The 20,281-nt window shown below is 36.3% G+C and overlaps 1 protein-coding gene across 1 annotated transcript in view; it reads left to right on the top strand.

Annotated features, from left to right (window-relative positions):
• LOC139135096 (sushi, von Willebrand factor type A, EGF and pentraxin domain-containing protein 1-like) overlaps positions 1-20,281 on the top strand; it is a 35,909-nt gene that overhangs the window by 13,034 nt on the left and 2,594 nt on the right. The window contains exons 14-34 of the mRNA XM_070702330.1: positions 5,082-5,252; positions 5,500-5,670; positions 6,052-6,222; positions 6,869-7,039; positions 7,404-7,574; positions 8,029-8,199; positions 8,747-8,917; positions 9,194-9,367; positions 9,806-9,976; positions 10,558-10,728; positions 12,298-12,468; positions 12,915-13,085; positions 13,357-13,527; positions 13,743-13,913; positions 14,635-14,805; positions 15,479-15,649; positions 16,183-16,356; positions 16,672-16,842; positions 17,426-17,596; positions 18,427-18,471; positions 19,308-19,386. Of these exons, the coding sequence (XP_070558431.1) occupies positions 5,082-5,252; positions 5,500-5,670; positions 6,052-6,222; positions 6,869-7,039; positions 7,404-7,574; positions 8,029-8,199; positions 8,747-8,917; positions 9,194-9,367; positions 9,806-9,976; positions 10,558-10,728; positions 12,298-12,468; positions 12,915-13,085; positions 13,357-13,527; positions 13,743-13,913; positions 14,635-14,805; positions 15,479-15,649; positions 16,183-16,356; positions 16,672-16,842; positions 17,426-17,596; positions 18,427-18,471; positions 19,308-19,386 (3,379 nt within the window). The remainder of the gene's footprint in view (positions 1-5,081; positions 5,253-5,499; positions 5,671-6,051; positions 6,223-6,868; positions 7,040-7,403; positions 7,575-8,028; positions 8,200-8,746; positions 8,918-9,193; positions 9,368-9,805; positions 9,977-10,557; positions 10,729-12,297; positions 12,469-12,914; positions 13,086-13,356; positions 13,528-13,742; positions 13,914-14,634; positions 14,806-15,478; positions 15,650-16,182; positions 16,357-16,671; positions 16,843-17,425; positions 17,597-18,426; positions 18,472-19,307; positions 19,387-20,281) is intronic.

Here is a 20,281-nt window from a genome sequence, read left to right as displayed (position 1 = left end):
TCCTGTCCCATCCTGAAGAAGGCTGCACCATGTTGTATTTGTAAAGATGGAAAGATTGCACGTGCACCATTTTTGGTGTTTATCATAATTGTATGGCAGTACTGTGGCCATATTCGGGAAGAGAACTGGTTGCCTTACAGAAATCTATCCTTTTAGTTCAACTCAATTGATAATTATACTTGAATAAACATCGCAGAGTCAGAACATTTCCATGAACTAACTTTAACATAATAATAAAATCAAAAAATATTCTCAAAGGTTGTGCAAAATTTGCATCAACTTAATCAGTGTTTGATATAACCTACTAATCTATGAACTGCTAGACAAACTTTTGAACTGTTAATCAAGTGTCAAACATAGCACCAGAAATAGAAGCACAATCAGGAAACCTTTTTGAAAATAACAAAACTTGCGAGTTTTTCCTGAGGTAACATTAAAAACACAACTGAATTAACTATATTATCAAACAACATGTGCACTTATTACACGTAACTCTCTTGACAATTGGGTTTGGAAGAAATACAAGATTTATCCACTAAACGAGTGGTAACCTACACGTGTGAAACTATTGAACACGTTTATCAAACATTCATTATCTATACAAGTTGAATAGTTGTTTGAATGGAAATTGTCAGTGAAACATGGTTAATTTGCCATTCTATATGAACAATGAGAGGAAGTGAAAAACACAACATAATTGGCTTTTAAGGTTATTTTTATGACAATTAGCAAAATGTCACCACAACAGATTACACTGCATTTTTACAATTGGTATACTTGCTTTGTTAAACACTGCAGGATTATCGATTAATATACTGTCAGGAAATGGCCGAGTTAGCACTAATTTGGTGTATCAAGACGCAGATTCTGAAGTGATTGCATGCATGCATGCAAGCTGTTGTAAAACGAGTCATTGACAATGACATGGGGCAGGGAAATGTGGTCATTAAGAAGTATCACTGAAGTGTACATGTTGATCTATGGGCACATAGGTCTATGTTGTTGTTCCCAATTTGAAACATCAGGCATGTCTAAGTTCTGGTTCTAAATTGGGAAAAAAGATCAGACCTCTAGCTGTATTGGCCAGCCAAGAAATACATATGTGCATAATAAATGAGGTACAAGATGTGACATCTTAGGGTCTAATATCTTATCAAAATTGAAGGGTATAGAACTTGTGGTTACTGACTTATTTATATATATGTATAATCAAGGTCAAAGGTCATCAACACTGGACAAAATGCTTGATATGCGCTTAGCATATTTACGTATATTGACGTATATGGAACACAATACTAATTGCATATGCAGCGTATATATTTTTGTATATGGAACATTCAAATACGTTGATATGCGTATCGTATTTCTATGAAGATCATGAGTATACGTAATGCAGATCTTTGCACACTAAGTGTACACTGTAGTTTTGCATTTTATTAGCATACGTACTGTATACTTAATGTATTTGACACATGTACAGAATCAGTATATGTGTATATATTGTTGTATATCAAGCATTTTGCCCAGTGCAAGGTCACATGACATTTTGAAAAAAAAACATTGTTTGCTAATGAATCCCTATATGCCAAAATCAGACCTCTAGCTCTTTTCGCTTGCCCAGAATTAGATATGTGCATAATTAATGAGGTAAAGCGTGTGTTGTCATAAGGTCTCCCAGCCTACCAAATATAAAGAACATAGCAATTGTGCTTACTTATTTATTGGCATAAACGTATATTTGAGGTCAAAGGTCATTGAGGTCACGTGACATTTTGTCAAAATAATTGTATTGCTAAGTTATTCCTATACACAAAAAATCAGACCTCTAGTGCTATTTGCTCGCTCAAAATTAGATATGCGGATAATTAATGAGGTACAATATATGGTGTCATAAGGTGTCCCATCATACCAAATATGAAGGTTGTAGCACTTGTGGTTACTGAGTTGTCGACAAATATGTATATTTGAGGTCAAAGGTCACTGAGGTCACGTGACATTTTGTCAAAATAATTGTATTGCTAAGTTATTCCTATACACAAAAAATCAGACCTTTAGTGCTATTGGCTCGCTCAAAATTAGATATGCAGATAATTAATGAGGTGCAATATATGGTGTCATAAGGTGTCCCATCATACCAAATATGAAGGGTGTAGCACTTGTGGTTACTGAGTTGTGGACAAATATGTATTTTTGAGGTCAAAGGTTATTGAGGTTGTGTGACGTTTTGTCAAACAAATTATATTGTTAACTTATCCCTATATACCAAAAATTAGACCTCTAGCTCTATTGGCTCGCTTAAAATTAGATATGCGCATAATTAATGAGGTACAATATGTAGCGTCATAAGGGTGTCCCATCATACCAAATATGAGAGGTTTGGCACTTGTGGTTACTGAGTTATGGACAATAATGTATATTTGAGGTCAAAGGTCACCAAGGTCACATGATATTTTGTCAAAATGTCTGAGATATCTGCGTGAACCGATGGACTCACTGATGGACTCACGGACGGATATGACCCAATCTATAAGCCCCCTGGACTTTATCCGTGGGGACAAAATACTGTGTCACTGCATCCTCTTGGCAATATGAATACGATGAGAAACTAAATTTTAATTTTTCTTGGCCTTATACCTGGGAGTCTATGGAGAACTGCCTTATACATGGGAGTCTATAGAGGTGTAAAATAAAACGTCCTCTAACACGGCCAAATTCGATCGCATTGTGAAACAAATCGACGTGCATCTGTATGGGGTTGGGTACTATTCTTGTGCAAAGTTTGAAAGAAATTGACCAGGGCATGTCTGAGATATCTGCGTGAATGGACGGACGGACGGACTGACATGACCAAACCTATAACTTCCCCCAGGACTTTGTCCGTGGGCACTAAAAACAACGCAACTGTTATTACAGCTACACGGCGGTAGGTTCATATCCAGAGCCCCGTACGGTCTGCCGCCGTCGCTTGAAAACAATCTCATAAACCTGGCCATATGGGCAACTGTGTATGGGCAGCTGGATGCTTGACTTCCCGGAGAAGGCGAGCTGTCACGTTCAAGCTCAGGATTATTTGTCGATCAAATTTCAGTAAATTTACCTTACCTAGATGAAATCTTGTCTACAGGCTGAAATTTCGCCGAAGTTTGACGAAATTACATCGATTTTTCAGGTTCATATTCGACATTTTTGAGTTTTGAGTGCTGACAGAAATAAGTTTTGAGGCAACATGGCTGCGACCCCATGTTGACCCCAAGTGAAAATGTGTTCGCGATCAAATCTTCCTATATTTTTTTCAGAATTTTCGACAAAATCATTGCTTCTTACATCTTTTGTAAAATATAAAATATTAAAATAAAAATGCGATGTGCCATGTCTCCAGATTTCTAAAATATCGTTCGTTGACCGTTCGACGGAATACTCATTTCGCAAACTTGTGACGCAGTTGAAATTCAATACTGACCGCCAAATAATCTTAATGAGACGAGATCATTCTAGACATCCTCCAAATAATCTAACCATTCGCGTTCGAGTTCAGCTCGCTTAGAGTATCATAACATTCTTCGGCCTCTTTTAGATCGACCCTAATCTCTCCCATTTAGGAAATAAATACACAAGCTACCTTGACAAAACTTCGTGCACCATCCAGGACCAAACGCACTACAAATCTGTCTTGACGTCATCATCTCCTTACATGGTAATCGGCATACCATATTTTTTAGCAAAGGAGACACAGAATACGTCGGAGTATTCAGTTTCAAAACGTATTACATTGTGTGATGTTGTCAAAAAAGGTAATGTTACTGCAGTGGTATAAATTACAAAACACAAAAGTTCAACTCAGTTTATTTTTGACTGGCTTTACCCAACATTTCATATTGTTTCTAATGCCAAATTTGAGCAAGTGCTTACTGGCGACCAAATTTTGTGTCAAATGGTGTGTTCTCCTGGAAAAACAAACGTACGATTTCTAAATGAAGGAGGCGAAATTTGCCCTCAAGACTCGAAACCACCCCTTTATGGGGTGTACCTAGCTATTTTGAACGAGCTTCTCGAATCTGCAGCTCTAATTTGAAATGATGGTCTGGTTTTCTCAGCTCAAGGATAAGTGTTCTCCATCGCTGTGGGCATTACTATTCTCAACTGGGGGTACAGTTTCCAGTCGTAATGTTTTTCATTGTGTCCGGGATATAAAACCTTTCCTTTTCACACTTTCACTTTGATTAACACTAGTCCACATCTTGTCAGCGATTAAACATGTTTGAAGTTTAAATGTTAAATTCTGGTCTCGAGCCCTCCTGTTCGACCAAACTGAAATTACCTCCCACTTTGGTTCGTCCAGTCGGTGTAGCAAGGGTCGTGCCATCGCCTAGGAAACGGAGGGTGCATTAATTGTTGCATTTCGATGCACATTTTGATTATATTCAGAAGATTTTGTGGCAAAAAACTCATATAGAGAAGCATTAATATTCACATCTCACTTATTCAAGACTGGCTGAGAGCAGCACTTCCATTCAGGTAACATCATTACGCCATTTATTATGCCAAGAAAGATGAAGCCAAGACATTTTGCCCTCCATGGTCTCAGCCAGAAATGGTTATACCTTACAGAGGTTTTTCCCACGGAATGAAAACAAATGTACTTGGGCTGAGGCCCAAGTACGAAAATGAAGGGCCACAGTACAAAATTTGGTACTCGAGAAACAAATTACCAAATATTTTCAAAAACTTGAAATTTCATAGGTTTAATTTTCAAACTTCAGAAAAGTAAATCTCTGAAACTTTAGTTGCTCAAAGAGCATCATAATTAGCCCTATCAAGTGGGTGACCAAAAGTATTGTAGAATTTGAGAGTTCGAATGTCTGTCCCCAGCTGCGTTCTACCTGTGGTTCCATACTACTCTGGTGGAATCCATAGAATTAGGTTTGAAAACATACCTGTATATAGGCACCACGTCCTGAAGTAACTAATTGAGCTAAATACGTTCAACATTCGCGCAAAATGCTCTTGACTTTGCTGTAAGAAATTTTATCACTCGTTTACCATATAAATATATTTCTTCGCATTCTCATGCATAATCGCAGACTGTGGCGACCCTGGGGTCGTGGAGAACGCTGATAGGACTGGAAGTGATTTCACGTACAACCAAGTCGTCACCATTCAATGCCATGAAGGTTATTATATGAACGGCAGTGATGTTATGACGTGCGGGTTAAACGGAGCATGGACAGATAAACCACAATGTCTTCAAATTGGTAAGTCCTGAAAAAAGAGTTCTTGTGCACATACCGACGAAATGCGCCTTGATCATGTATGAAACCGATTAAATATAAAAGGAAATAGACAAATAGAAATTTGAGAGAGAGAGAGAGAGAGAGAGAGAGAGAGAGAGAGAGAGAGAGAGAGGAGAGGAGAAGACAGAAACAGAGACAGAAGACAGACAGACAGAGCGTAAATGATCTGTACGTTATTTTACGTTTGCCTTTGCATGTGTTTTTCCAGATTGCGGTGATCCTGGAAATATTGCAAACGCGGACAGAGATGGCGAAGATTTCACTTACGACCAAACAGTCACGTACACTTGCCACACTGGTTACCATAGCATCGGAAATAACATAGTGAGGTGTCAGCAAAATACTTTGTGGACGGATAAACCAGAATGCCTTGAAATAGGTGAGTTTATATATCATATTACCTGTTTTGCAATTGGAATATAAGGATGCACACTGACCTTTTCAAAGCAAGCGGTATCAGGTAATACCAATATAAATTAAGCTTATGTTGGAATTTGAAAATGTTTTCTACCGTATTCCAGTAGAAATATATGTAGTTCCAAATATACATAAAAGTCAACATAGGCCTACTACAAATTGCGTCTGTATATCCCACTTCTCTCGGTAATTAGTGCAATTTAAAACACATCAAAAGTAACTTTTTCAATTAAATGTCTATATTTATCTTAATACCGTTGGCACACTTCTATCTAGAGAAGAAATGTATCATAAGTGACCGTCATAACATGGATATGAAGATGATTATTCACAACTATTGCAGACTGTGGGGCGCCTTCGGATATTGAAAACGCGGATAGAGAAGGCGACGATTTCACATACAATAGCACAGTCAATTACAACTGTCATCCCGGTTATCAAATCAGTGGCAATAACGCAATAACTTGTAAGGAGAATGGAGATTGGACAGAGGCACCCCAATGTACTATTATTGGTAGGTTCGATACTAAGTATATTACATTCATTATGTATTGTTCTTCCTGAAGGATAACTTTAACTTTCAGGTAGTACTCGATCGAAATTGAAAGACTTAAATTTCGGCTAAAATTTGCCATTCGGAAACTTAAAACATATATTCCCTTTCGAAATCAATGAATAAAGGTCAAAGGCCAGATTACAAAATTTGGTACTAGAGAAACAAAATACTTATACTATGACACTTGACATTCACAGCGGCCGCTATCCGTTTTAAACTCTATGAGGAAAGTTTGACTTTTCGAATTTCACATACAAAAAATCGGTTACTATTGTAGTCATTCCGTGGGTTTTAAGATAAGGCCTATCAAGTGGCGTACCAAAAGACTATTTTAAAATTTGAGAGTCCTGACGTCTGTCCCCAAATTACATTGTACCTTTAAATTGCTGTGGTTCCAACCCACATTTACTTGTTCTCGCGTAATCCACAGAATTACGTTGAAAAACAAAACCATACATAAACGCTGTTAAAAATCTACTCAAGTAAACTTTTGAACTAAAAAGGTTCAATATTCAAACAAAACACTTCTGAATTTGCAGGTAGAGATTTTTTCTTATTATACCATGTATAAATTAGTGTTTCACATTCTTATGCATAATCGCAGACTGCGGTGATCCGGGTGACGTTGAAAACGCCGAAAGGACGGGAAACGAGTTCACGTACAACCAAGCTGTCACTTTTCAATGTCATGAAGGATACAATATGAACGGAAGTAATATGATAACATGTGGGTTAGACGGAGCATGGACAGAGAAACCACAATGTCTGCAAGTAGGTAAGTCTTCTAATTTATCCCGTCTGAGCAGTCTTTCTACACTTTCACCTGAAGGAGTTTATTTCTGGATATGGCAACTTGAAAACAAGGGATAAGGCAGGAAAGAGCAAGGCCTGTATACCTGACTATGTGTGCAATTATATATATATATATATATATATATATATATATATATATATATATATATATATATATATATATATATATATATATATATATATATATATATATATATGGACAGAGAGATAGACTGACAGACACTGCTGGCAGAGAGACAGAGAGACAGACCAAATCAGTCTGTATGTAATCTTCGACATCATTTTATATGTACCTATTACCTATATCAATTTATATTTCTTGACAGATTGCGGTGATCCTGGAAATATTGCTAACGCAGACAGAGATGGCGAAGATTTCACTTACGACCAAACAGTCACTTACACCTGTCACACTGGTTACCATAGCATCGGTAATAACATAGTGAGGTGTCAGCAAAATGCACTATGGACAAATCAACCGGAATGCGTCAAGATAGGTGAGTTTAAATTCGATTTTTTCAGCTTTTCAATAACATATTGACAACGTGTATTTGACTTTCTTATTTAAAAGCAAGGTGTATAATAGCATACACCAGGAAAATAGCATTATGCTATGTCTTATTTTGGAGTTTTGTGAACAAGCTTTGAAGTTTTTTTTCAATATGCTGAGTCATAAATATAAATGACCATCGGAATCCTACACAGGTCGTTTGCAGCCGCATCATTGATATATTTTGTCACTTAACGTTCAGTTATAAGTGCATATATTAAACTTACAGACGTTATCAGAAAAGTAGCCGTTCATAAAGTTCTTCATTGACGTAAGAACCCTTCTTCACTTAAAACTTAAGAAAATATGCATCTCTGTCTGGCCAGAAGAGAAATGCAGTCACATTTCCCTCATCATAAATTGAACATTTACGCAAATGATAATTATTTACGTTTTTGCAGACTGTGGGGAGCCTACGGACGTCGAAAACGCGGATAGAGAAGGTGACGATTTCACATACAATAGCACAGTCAATTACAACTGTCATCCGGGTTATCAAATCAGTGGCAATAACGCAATAACTTGTAAGGAGAACGGAGATTGGACAGAGGCACCCCAATGCGTTATAATTGGTAGGTATAATACTAAGTATATTGCCTTCACTATGGGTTGCTCTTCCTCCAATAAAACTTTGACATTATTGAGGTACATGTATTACGCGCGTCGAAACTGAGAGACTGAAATTTTGCTCAAAATTTTCTGAACGAAATTTTCATTTTTCTGAAATCAAAAAAGAAAGTCGGGAATCAAGGTGAAAATATCAAGGACTAGGGAAACAAATTACTTAATAATTTCCGACGCTTTAAATTCAATATGCATGAGCATTAAAAGGAGCCCCTAGAATTGTTAAATTAGTATGGTATTTTTAAATGTTTGAGAGTTCGGATACCTGCCTCCGATTCGCATTCAGCCTATCGTTTTGGCTCTGTACTACATACAATTGTCGTGTAATCCACAGAATTTGATTTAAGCACATACCCGTTCATATAAACTTGTTATGAATTTAGCTGAATAAGTTCAACTTTCATGTGCAACATTTTTGAATTTTTCTGTGAGACGTTTTCTCACTCGTATGGCATGTAAGTAAGTAGTTCTGTACATTCTTATGCATAATCGCAGACTGCGGTGATCCGGGTGACGTTGAAAACGCCGGAAAGACGGGAAACGATTTCACTTACAACCAAGCTGTCACTTTTCAATGTCATGAAGGATACCATATGAACGGAAGTAATATGATAACGTGTGGGCTAGACGGAGCATGGACAGAGAAACCACAATGTCTGGAAGTAGGTAAGTCTTCTGATTTATCCTTAAACAGGCCATTTCTGGCCTGGGCACCTAAAACTATACAGTGATGGTATATGAGAGGAACAAGTGTACCTTAAGTTGTGGGTATAAATGTTTATGGTTAGTGCAGAAATAAAAAAAAACGAGGGAGAAAGGGGCATGAATGATAATGAGATAGACAGAGACAGGAAGAGAGAGACCGGCAGATAGAAACACCAAAATTATGAGTATGTAACCTTCAACTTCATTTTATATCTAATATTTTATATTTCTTGACAGATTGCGGTGATCCTGGAAATATTGCTAACGCAGACAGGGATGGCGAAGATTTCACTTACAACCAAACAGTCACTTACACCTGTCACACTGGTTACCATAGCATCGGAAATAATAACCAAGTGAGGTGTCAGCAAAATGCTTTGTGGACGGATAAACCAGAATGCGTCAAGATAGGTGAGTTTTTTCAGCCCCTAATAATATAATTATACCAAATGTGTTTTTGACTTTCTTAAAGCGAAGCATAAAGGACTATGCAGAAAAATAAAACCATATTACTGGTATATGTACCATTTTGGAGTTTTGGAAATCAAGTTTTTAGGTTTCACTTATTAAGTATAATCCTAAATATAAATAGCTGTCAGAATTCTTCACAATACGTTCAGTTGTATCCTCAAAATGTTATACCATCGGTCTTTCCTTAATCAGTGCATATTTGCAAACCCATCAATTAGCTGATTATTAATGCCTGCATTAACGTAAGAACACTTGTTCAATTCAAACTTTAGAAGAATATATATCTGTATCTTGCCAAGACAGCAAAGCATTCATATGTCTCTCACAACAAATTGAACATTACAATAGGTTTATTTGATAATTATTTACGTTTTGCAGATTGTGGGGAGCCTACGGACGTCCAATATGCTGATAGGGAAGGTGACTATTTCACATACAATAGCACAGTCAATTACAACTGTCACCCGGGTTATCAAAGCAGTGGCAATAACGTAATCACTTGTAAGGAGAACGGAGATTGGACAGAGGCACCCCGATGTACTGTAATTGGTAAGTGTGATACTACGTTTATTGCACTCATTTGTATTGTTCTTCCTCCAAGGTAACTTTGACTTAAGGTACACGTAGTACTCGTCTTGAAATTGATACTTTGCTCAAATTGCAGTAAGAAATCTTTAAATCCCCATTCCCTTTGGAAATCAAGAATGAAAGTCAGGCGCCAATGTGTGATATCAAGTACTAGGGAAACAAATTACCAAATGTTTTCCGACAACTCAAATTCAAAGCAGTCGCCATCCTTTTTAAACTTTATTGGGGAAAATTAAGCTTTTGGAATAAAAATTAAGCGGCTGAAACCTTTGGCTACTCAGTGCGCATGAGCTTCAAAATAAGCCCGCCTACTATTGGTAAAGCAAACCCTGCCTTTTATCATTGTGGCTCCATACTACATACAATCGTTCTCGGGCAATCCACAGAATTTGGTTTGAGTACATATCCGTAAATAGGCATTTTTATGAATTACACTAATAAGTTCAAATTTCGAATACAATGTTTTTGAATTATCCTGGTCAGACGTTTTCAAACTCGTGTCGCATTTAAGTAGTGTTTCACATTCTTATGCATAATCGCAGACTGCGGTGATCCGGGTGACGTTGAAAACGCCGAAAGGACGGGAAACGAGTTCATGTACAATCAAGCTGTCACCTTTCAATGTCATGAAGGATACCATATGAACGGAAGTAATATAATAACGTGTGGGCTAGACGGAGCATGGACAGAGAAACCACAATGTCTGCAAGTAGGTAAGTCTTTCAATTTGTCTCTTCAGGTGAAGCGGGCAATTTCTGGCCTAGACGCCTAAAATATACAGTAATGGAAAAGTGAGATGAGCAAAAATATACCTGAATTTTTGTGTATGAATTTTAAAAATAGTGCAGAAACAAAAATACACGATTGGAAATATTTTAGGATAATAGGATATTGTAGTAATATTGGTTTATTCAGTAAATTGAAGCTCATCTACTCTTCTGTTTTTGCAATTCACATGTTTTTAAGGGTAATCTGTAATATTGTACCTTTCAGCTAAAGGGTACCCGACACTTTTGATAAATCTGCACAATAAATAGATTTTTACCATTTCAAAATGACAGATCCTATTGTTTTCTTTGAAATTGTCATTATTGTTTTGTCCATTCCCAAGTTTTGGTATTTGAGAAAATAGAGGGTATGTCCAAGGTGGTCCTGAAAAATAGAGGGTCATGTCCAAGGTGGCCTTGAAAAATAGAGGGTCATGTTCAAGGTGGCCTTGAAAAATAGAGGGTCATGTCCAAGGTGGCCCTGAAAAATAGAGGGTCATGTCCAAGGTGGCCTTGAAAAATAGAGGGTCATGTTCAAGGTGGCCTTGAAAAATAGAGGGTCATGTCCAAGGTGGCCCTGAAAAATAGAGGGTCATGTCCAAGGTGGCCTTGAAAAATAGAGGGTCATGTTCAAGGTGGCCTTGAAAAATAGAGGGTCATGTCCAAGGTGGCCCTGAAAAATAGAGGGTCATGTCCAAGGTGGCCTTGAAAAATAGAGGGTCATGTTCAAGGTGGCCTTGGAAATATAAGGTAGTGTTTTCATGTACAATTTTTAGACATTTTCAACTTTTCAATTTCAAAATATCTTTTTAATACAAATATTTCACCAGCTACTTGAACTCTTTGTATTTTTTAAGTAGATAGAATAAAAAAATACAATTAAACTATTTTACTTTGCCTTATTGAGGTATACTACTTCAAAAGTATGAAATACCTTAGCTTCCTGAACATCTACCACACAATGAAAATGACAGTTTAGCAAAATAGGAGAGTTTACAATGTACTATCAGCAGTCAAACAAAGTAGTGGTTATAACTTTTCGAAAAAAATCGCAATTTGACAACCGTGATATATCAAAAACAGGTAAAGGATCAAAATTTGTAAGATTCAAAACATTCTGCAGAATTATATGATAAGTACAGTTTGCAAAATTTTTGTTTATTTCAATGTATTTACATTTGCAAAAAAAGCAAATTTGACTAGATTTAGTAAAAAGCAGTTAACTTAACTTTGTTGCAAAGTAGATTGAACAAAATTAAGAAATTTACCTTAGTCTGTAGCAACAAATTATGGTGTGGTGCCTTATTTTTCAATAATTTTGACAAACTTTTCAAAATCCTATAAACCACAAATATTTCCAATCGTGTTAAAAATAAACGAGGGAGAGAGGGGCGTGGAAGAGAAGGATAGAGACAGAAAAAGAGAAAAAGAGAGACCGGCAGACAGGAGGACCAAATCCGTTTGTATGTAATCTTCGACTTCATTTCGTATCTAATTTTGTATATTTCTTGACAGATTGCGGTGATCCTGGAAACATTGTAAACGCGAACAGAGATGGCGAAGAATTCACTTACAACCAAACAGTCACTTACAACTGTCACACTGGTTACCATAGCATCGGAAATAACATAGTGAGGTGTCAGCAAAATGAGCTATGGACAAATCAACCGGAATGCGTGAAGATAGGTGGGTTCAAATTCGACTTTTTCAGCTTTTTAATAACATAATGACAATATAAGTTTGACTTTCTTAAAGCAAGGTGTATAGTAGCATACACCAAAAACATATCATTATTCTCTGTCATTTTTTGAAGTTTTGTGAACAAGCTTTCCTGAAGGTTTTATTAATAATGCCGAGTCCTAATATAAATTACCATCAAAATCCTTCACAGCACGTTTTAAGCTGCATCTTCGATATATTGTGTCATTTATCTTTCAGTAATAAGTGCATACTTTACAAACGTCGTCAGAAAGTAGCTGCTCACATAGTTCTTAATTGACGTAAGAACCCTTCTATACTTCAAAAGTAAGAAATATTTTTTTTCTCGCCAGAAGCGAAACGCATTCATATTTCAATCATCATAAATTGAACATTACAATACGCTTAATTGATAAATATTTACATTTTTGCAGATTGTGGGGAGCCTACGGACGTCAAAAACGCGGATAGGGAAGGCGACGATTTCACATACAATAGCACAGTCAATTACAACTGTCATCCAGGTTATCAAATCAGTGGCAATAACGCAATAACTTGTAAGGAGAACGGAGATTGGACAGAGGCACCTCAATGTATTATAATTGGTAGGGTTGATAATAAATATTTTGTTGCATTATACATCATTGTTGTTACATGGTATTGTGACATTTGGTCATTGTCGCTCGATACTACATACAGTCTTGTATAATCCATAAACTCAGATTTGAATGTGTACCGTTTCTACTTCTTTAACAATACGCCCTGAAATTATCGAGGTACCTTGTTTCTACTTGCGTACAAAACGCCTGTGGAATTTCACATTTCTCACTCCCAGACCATGTTAGTAATCCTTGATGTTCATCTATGTAACTACAGATTGTGGCGATCCTGGTACCGTGGAGAAGGCTGAAAGGGTAGGAAATGTTTTCACGTACAACCAAACAGTGACTTTTCAATGCTATGATGGTTACTATATAAACGGCAGTAAAGAGATGACATGCGGGTTAAATGGAGCATGGACAGAGAAACCACAATGTCTCCAAGTAGGTAAGTTTTCAAGTTTATCCTGTTTACATAGATTGTGTACTTTTGTAGATGAAGGAGGTCATTTCTGGTCTGGAAAATATGCACTGAGTATGACGGGGTCAGGTATACTTGAATTCTGTGATAGAAATGTATATGATTAGTGCAGTAACAACAACAACAAGACAGACAGACATATTAAAATTTTGTATTATTTGTTTTTTTTTGCATTTTTGTAGACTGCGATGATCCAGGACCTGTGGCGAACGCAGACATGGAAGGCGAGGAATTTACCTACGATAGTATAGTAATTTACAACTGCCACGTTGGCTATCATAGCAGCAGTAATCGTGCGGTAATGTGCCAGGAAGATGCAACCTGGACAGATAAACCGTCATGTGACAAGATTGGTAAGTTTTTTGTACCGTACCTCAAGAGTATTTTCAAAGGTATGCGAGTTGTAGGCTACTTCAAGGTACTCCCATTTTCAAAAGTAGTAATGAAACTGCTGATATCACCGCCTGTAACAACAAATGCTCTCTCGGGGATATGATTTTCAGGCGTAAAATGTTTTGAACTTTTGATTACTTTATCACATTATCTGAGCTTATTTGTTCTAATCACGACAACATTCTCTGTTAAGTATGCAATAAAAATTCGGGTCGAATGAGGTCTGAAATAAGATGTAAATTGATGACGCTGTTAACTTATTAGTGTAATTTGTACAGTATTTTCAGGAATCTTGTTTGACCCCATTGAAAATTATGACTGCCCTATCGGTAACCTTCACATTATAGCCTGTGACTGTAAAGAAGTTTTAATGTCAGTGAATGAAAATTAAATATGTTAATAAATAAATAAATAAATAAATAAATAAATAAATAAATAAGTAAATAAATAAATAAATAAATAAATAAATAAATAAATAAATAAAAATGATTAAATAAATAAATAAATCGATTGAATTCACAATGTGACTGCAATGTGATTAAAGTAACCAATAATAGTCGTTAGGTCAAGGTAAAACAGAATAAATTAAAGCATTTCTCTGTACTTGAATATGTCTAGATTTGAAATCCGTTTCACAATTCAAATCTTTGTGATTTTTCATTTTGTGTGCGTATTTTGTAGACTGCGGTGAGCCTGATGAGGTGGACAACGCAGACAAAGACGGTGATGAGTATACATACAATGCCACCGTCACCTACAAGTGTCATGTTGGTTACTATAACAACGGAGATAACACAGTCAACTGTCAGGCAACTGGAGTCTGGACAGACACGCCGGATTGTCACAAGATTGGTATGTAAAAGAGAGCTCATGTTGTAGATACTGTATTCTGTGTCAAAATGTGACTATTCTTCTAAGTCGAGTAATGAATGCTATATCATTTCGTCGGTAAATGACGAGTTTACCCGAAGTGGAGAGATGCCAGAACAAAAAAGTATTATTTTTCTTTTAATTTTCCAACATCGGCCAATAACTAGAGCTTGTTGTTCCATTTCTTAATATGAATATCTGTGGTGACTGTGATTAGGGTAGAATGTGCAAGGAGACAGATGTTCAATTTCTCAATTATAACAATACTTTAAATTTGTAAGTCTACCATGTTTAAAGACGTATACGGAAGCCGTGGAATGAAAAAAAATTGTACCAAATTGTTTTGTTTTTCAATCGAAAACGTAACTTTTCCCAATAGAGTTTGGCGGTCGTTTTGAAATTTAAGGGTCAGAAAGTATTGGATAATGTTTTTCTCTAGTACAATATCTAGCACGGTGGCCCTAGACGTTTATTCTTTATTTCAAAAGGGAATGTTTTAAAGTTCCCATAGATGAAAGCTTTTGCAAAAGTTTAAGTCTTCAGATGCGAAGCACTACATTAATGTCAAGTCAAGTCGCTACAGGAACCTGTTCTACCCCTCATTGCTTCATTACTAATATTAGGAGTGTATCCTCGTCTTATAACTTTCTTACAGCCTGTGACGTTCCCGGAGATGTTAAATATGCAACAAAAGAAGGTGATGATTATACTTACGATGGCCAAATTACGTATACCTGTTCCGATGGCTACTACAGCAATGATAATATGGTCATTGTATGTCAGGAAGATGGGACATGGACAGAGAAGCCACAGTGTCTTGAGATCGGTAGGTTAATTGTAATATTATCGTAACCATGGTATTAGTCAACTCACCAGAACAACGCTATCTTTGACAAAGTTCAACTTGATATTGCCATAACATTAAAAACTATGGCAAGTGCAATTTCATTTGATTATCCGAAATTTGCATTTTGATAAGAGCTTCCTGGTATAATAAAATCGATTATTCTATACATGTTATCAACTTTGCACCTTTTTAGTGATCTGTGCTTTAATGTCAGCTTTTGACATGTCTCCGGAAACTTTGACAATCTACCGCCATAAAATGTTATATACAGTCATATAAGGCTCTGACGTCACAGCAATTCATCTTTAAACCTATTATCATTTTCAACCGCAAATGTTTTCATGCAATATGTAGATATACTGCAATGGGGTACTGCAATCGGCAAGCCTAGGGTTATTGAATTACTCTGTTGTAATAGTAAGGACACGTTCTTTTTTCTTCTTCCACAATATCACGCTACTAGGTATCGAAAGTTGCCAAATGTTGACCTCCGCAAATTTCTTCTTATGCAGGTGACTGCGAAGATCCTGGTGACGTTGCGAACGCAACAAAAGAAGGTAAAGACTTCACTTACAACAGTACAGTCGTCTACAAATGCCAACATGGTTACCGGAGTAAAGGTAGTGCAACCATCGTGTGTAAGGAAGATGGAGATTGGACGGAAAAGCCAGAATGTCTCCAAATAAGTAGGTGATAGTTTCAGGTTATATTCTAGTCGTGCTATTGCCGACAAGCAAATCTTAAGAGGTCTGGCTCATAGACGAATCAATGACCCTTCAATGCCAAGGGCGTAATCCCCATAATGCAATGATTAACAGTGAGTTCTTGTTCACAAACTTTGTCTTGACCTCGTGTCACAGGGGATGTTTTTTGAAAACAATAATTACGACATTACCATTCAATGTTGGTAAAGTAAAGTTTTCTTGAATACCATTAAAAGAAAACATTACCCTCACCATACGTCTCACACTCTCACATGATGTGGAATGTTTTATACACAGACTGCGGTGATCCTGGTATTATTGACAATGCAAGGAGAAAGGGCGACGACTTTAGTTACAATAGCACTCTCACGTACATTTGCAATGAGGGCTACCGCAGTACTGGAAATATGGAAATGGCTTGCCAAGAAAATGGAACATGGACGGAGAAACCCAAGTGTGAAATAATTGGTAAGAAAAATTGTGATCTTTCAGCAATCTACAATGTATATTACGAAAACGTAATGTTATGAAGACTTGACAAATTCCCAGAAAGAAAATCATGCACCAGCAGTCATGTTCATCATATTTAGGTTTTACATACTTATATATTTCCACATAAGCAACTTTGTTACATGAATTGTCATTATATTATTATTTTTTAAGTTCCTAATCATGTGTTTTTTGCTATCTAAAATAGGTTCATTGGAGCTTTTTACAGACATTTTACCATGGTTTTGTCACCGTAAATGCTACAGTAGACAACAACAATTTAGAGTCTAGGGACCAAAATCTACGTAGTTCTCTCAACAAAGTCTGACGTTAAGAAACACTAAAAATCCCTTATCCTCCATTCATAGATGGCAACCATTAATTTTGTATTAAAATTTTTGAAGTGATTTTGTAGTTAAAATATAATATTTGCGAATTTAGAAAGTGAGAAAAGGGAGAGAATAGTTATTCCGAGCGATTCTCGTTTAACGTTTACGTTTTGAAAATGTTAGCAGCTACATCTACTTTCAAACTCCATTTTGCTTTCGAATATTTTCCGTAGACTGTGGCGATCCTGGCGAAGTTGAAAATGCCGACAGGAAAGGTGACAATGTTACGTATAACAGCACGGTTATCTACATTTGCCATGATGGTTACTATAGTAACAGCAGCAATGTGATTTACTGTCAGGGTAATGCAACATGGACGGGCAAACCTGATTGCATCAGTAATAGTAAGTGTCATTGTACACCTGTACAGTCAGTTTGCATATACACTGTAAAAAGTAGCAGTTGTACGAGATTTAATTTTGTGTTACGTTCCTCGGGGGCAACTTACGTTTTACGATGAAGTTTAGACTAATAGAATCTCACACCCCCAAGGACCTGGGATCAGATTCTCACACGAGTTGGGGATATTTTGTCTCACACTCGCCTGCGGCTCGTGTGAGACAAAATATCCCCAACTCGTGTGAGAAATCTGATCCCAGGTCCTTGGTGTGTGAGATTCTTTTTCTCACATGACCACAAAATGCGTTAAATTCACATTGGACATGTACAACATTGTCCAAAATCGTGACAAGTCTGTCGTCTGCCACTGTACTTTGACCTGCTTACTTTGTAGTTCTGGTCTGTGTGTTACTCGTCGTGCCATTGGATAACATTTTGCGCGTGGAACAAAACAGACTGTTTGTCATCCAATCAGAGCTCGTGTAATATTTACTGCAGAGTGTGGGACGGTTTCTGAGAGTGTGGGATCGATTTTTCCCACACTGTCGATCCCGCACTCCCAGCGGCCAGGAATGTGAGAAAAAGAGGTCACTCACTAACTCCATGCTTCATTTAAGACAGGCAATTAATTAATTTTGAGAATAGTCTAAGAACGTCAGACTATTTATTTACCTTTATAAATACACAAACTGTTAAGCATTTATTAAATTATTTCATAAACATAAATGGCCCTTTTAACGGATGTCTATTTTCTTTATTTTCATATATGTTTTCCCAGATATTTTGCTCGATGTCGCATTATATTATAAACGGTATATGTTTGATTATATTCTAGGTACCTCAGGGGAGACGGCTGCTGCACGATCTAAACTTTCGACAAGTACGTAAAACGTTATCCTCGTCTATGCAATATCAGTGGTCATTACAAGATTTGCATGTTCTTTATCATATAGTATGCATTCAGTTGTGCTGCATCTCGCAGGAAAGCATAGACCCTCGCATTTCACGATAGTCTATGAAGAACCAAAAAGTCTTGGGGACATGGGACCTAGCACAGATTAAGCGAGTGTAGATATGAGAAGGACCAAATGATATTACATAACAAAGAATATATATATATATTATATATATATATATATATATATATATATATATATATATATATTATTTGTATATATATATGTGTGTGTATATATATATATTTATATGTATATATATATATATATGTGTGTATATATATATATATATATATATATATATATATATATATATATATATATATATATATATATATATATATATATATATATATATATATATATATATATATATATATACGCATCTTCTTTGTGCAAAGGTTTGTGTCACGTGTTAAACGTTGTATAGTTTTGCAGTGTGGTTGTTGCGCCTAAAATTATCGTTTCTGCTCACCGCGCGCATCATTTCGGAACCTGCGCGTCATGTCTTTTTTGAAGGGTTGCTTACTCATCTCTACAGCTATCCTGTATATCTCTGTTTGCTAAAAAGCAAAGGTGTATCATGCAACCAGTGATAAAAGGCAATAAGTGATTTATTAATAGTGTCAAACAAGCATTGTTAGGACTAAAATAAAGAAAGCAAAAAAATAAAGAAAACCTCGACGCCCCATCAATTTTGCTGAATGTCAAGAACCAGAAACACTTTTTTGGCCTTATTGTGTTTGTTTTTCTTTTTCAGCTACGATTATCATAATATGCGTCGCTGTGTGGTTATTACTGTTCATTTTGATAGTTGTGATTCTTGTCATCTGTAAAAGGTAAGACAACACATTTGATGAACGTTTGTGTGATGACGAAATATTTATACGTATTCTGTGTTCATTTGAAACTAGTTCTATGTGTTATTGTGCGTTAGTTTATTGTTATCAAGGTACTCCGAATCCCCAGAAGACTTAGGCATGGTTGCTTATTTTTTTAAACTTATTTTGCTACACACTACAGTGTCTTTGTCTTCGCTAAATGTCATGAAATGAACGAAAAAAGGTTAGAGGCATTACCTGAGGTCTATTGTTTCTGTAGCCGTAATTCACAGCACAGTTTAAGGTTCGAAGACAAGAAATTGACCTTTTAAAGCTAACAATGCTCTAGTGGTTAAAAGCGCAGAACCCCCGTAAATTATATATTTTAGGAAAGGCTAGATGGAGGGGAATATTTTGGTTACCATAGTGCCACCATTGTTTACATAACTATCACTTGACATGTAATTTGCATAACCTTTCAAAAATATGTTTTTCCTATGTATTGTTCCAATGCTTTGAGATATGTGGCTGAAATTTGTGTTAGTGCAAGCTGTTCTAAGGATCTTCCAAAGTGTGTCAGATTTTTTAAAATCTTCTTTAACAATTTTATGCGAGAAAAATTCAAAAGAGGTGAATGTAACCCCAGTTGATTTCTTTAAAATTGTGCTCCAAAAACTAAGCTAGATATAAAAATCTGAGACACGCTTTGGAAAGAACGTTGCGACAGTTTGCATTCCGGCAAGTTTGAGTCAGATATTTTGAAGTATTCAGACAAAATATAGGGAAGACCGATTTTTGAAGTTTATGCAAATTACCTTTCACGTGATAGTTATGTAAACAATGATGACACTGTGATTACCAAAATATTGCCCTATATCTAGGCTTTCAGAAAGTGTATAATTTACGGGGGCTC

Source organism: Ptychodera flava, chromosome 1 (genome assembly GCF_041260155.1).
Source record: "Ptychodera flava strain L36383 chromosome 1, AS_Pfla_20210202, whole genome shotgun sequence".
Classification (NCBI taxonomy): Eukaryota; Metazoa; Hemichordata; class Enteropneusta; family Ptychoderidae; genus Ptychodera; species Ptychodera flava.
The sequence above is the reverse complement of the archived record's forward strand: the minus strand, read 5'-3'. Positions and strand labels throughout refer to the sequence as shown.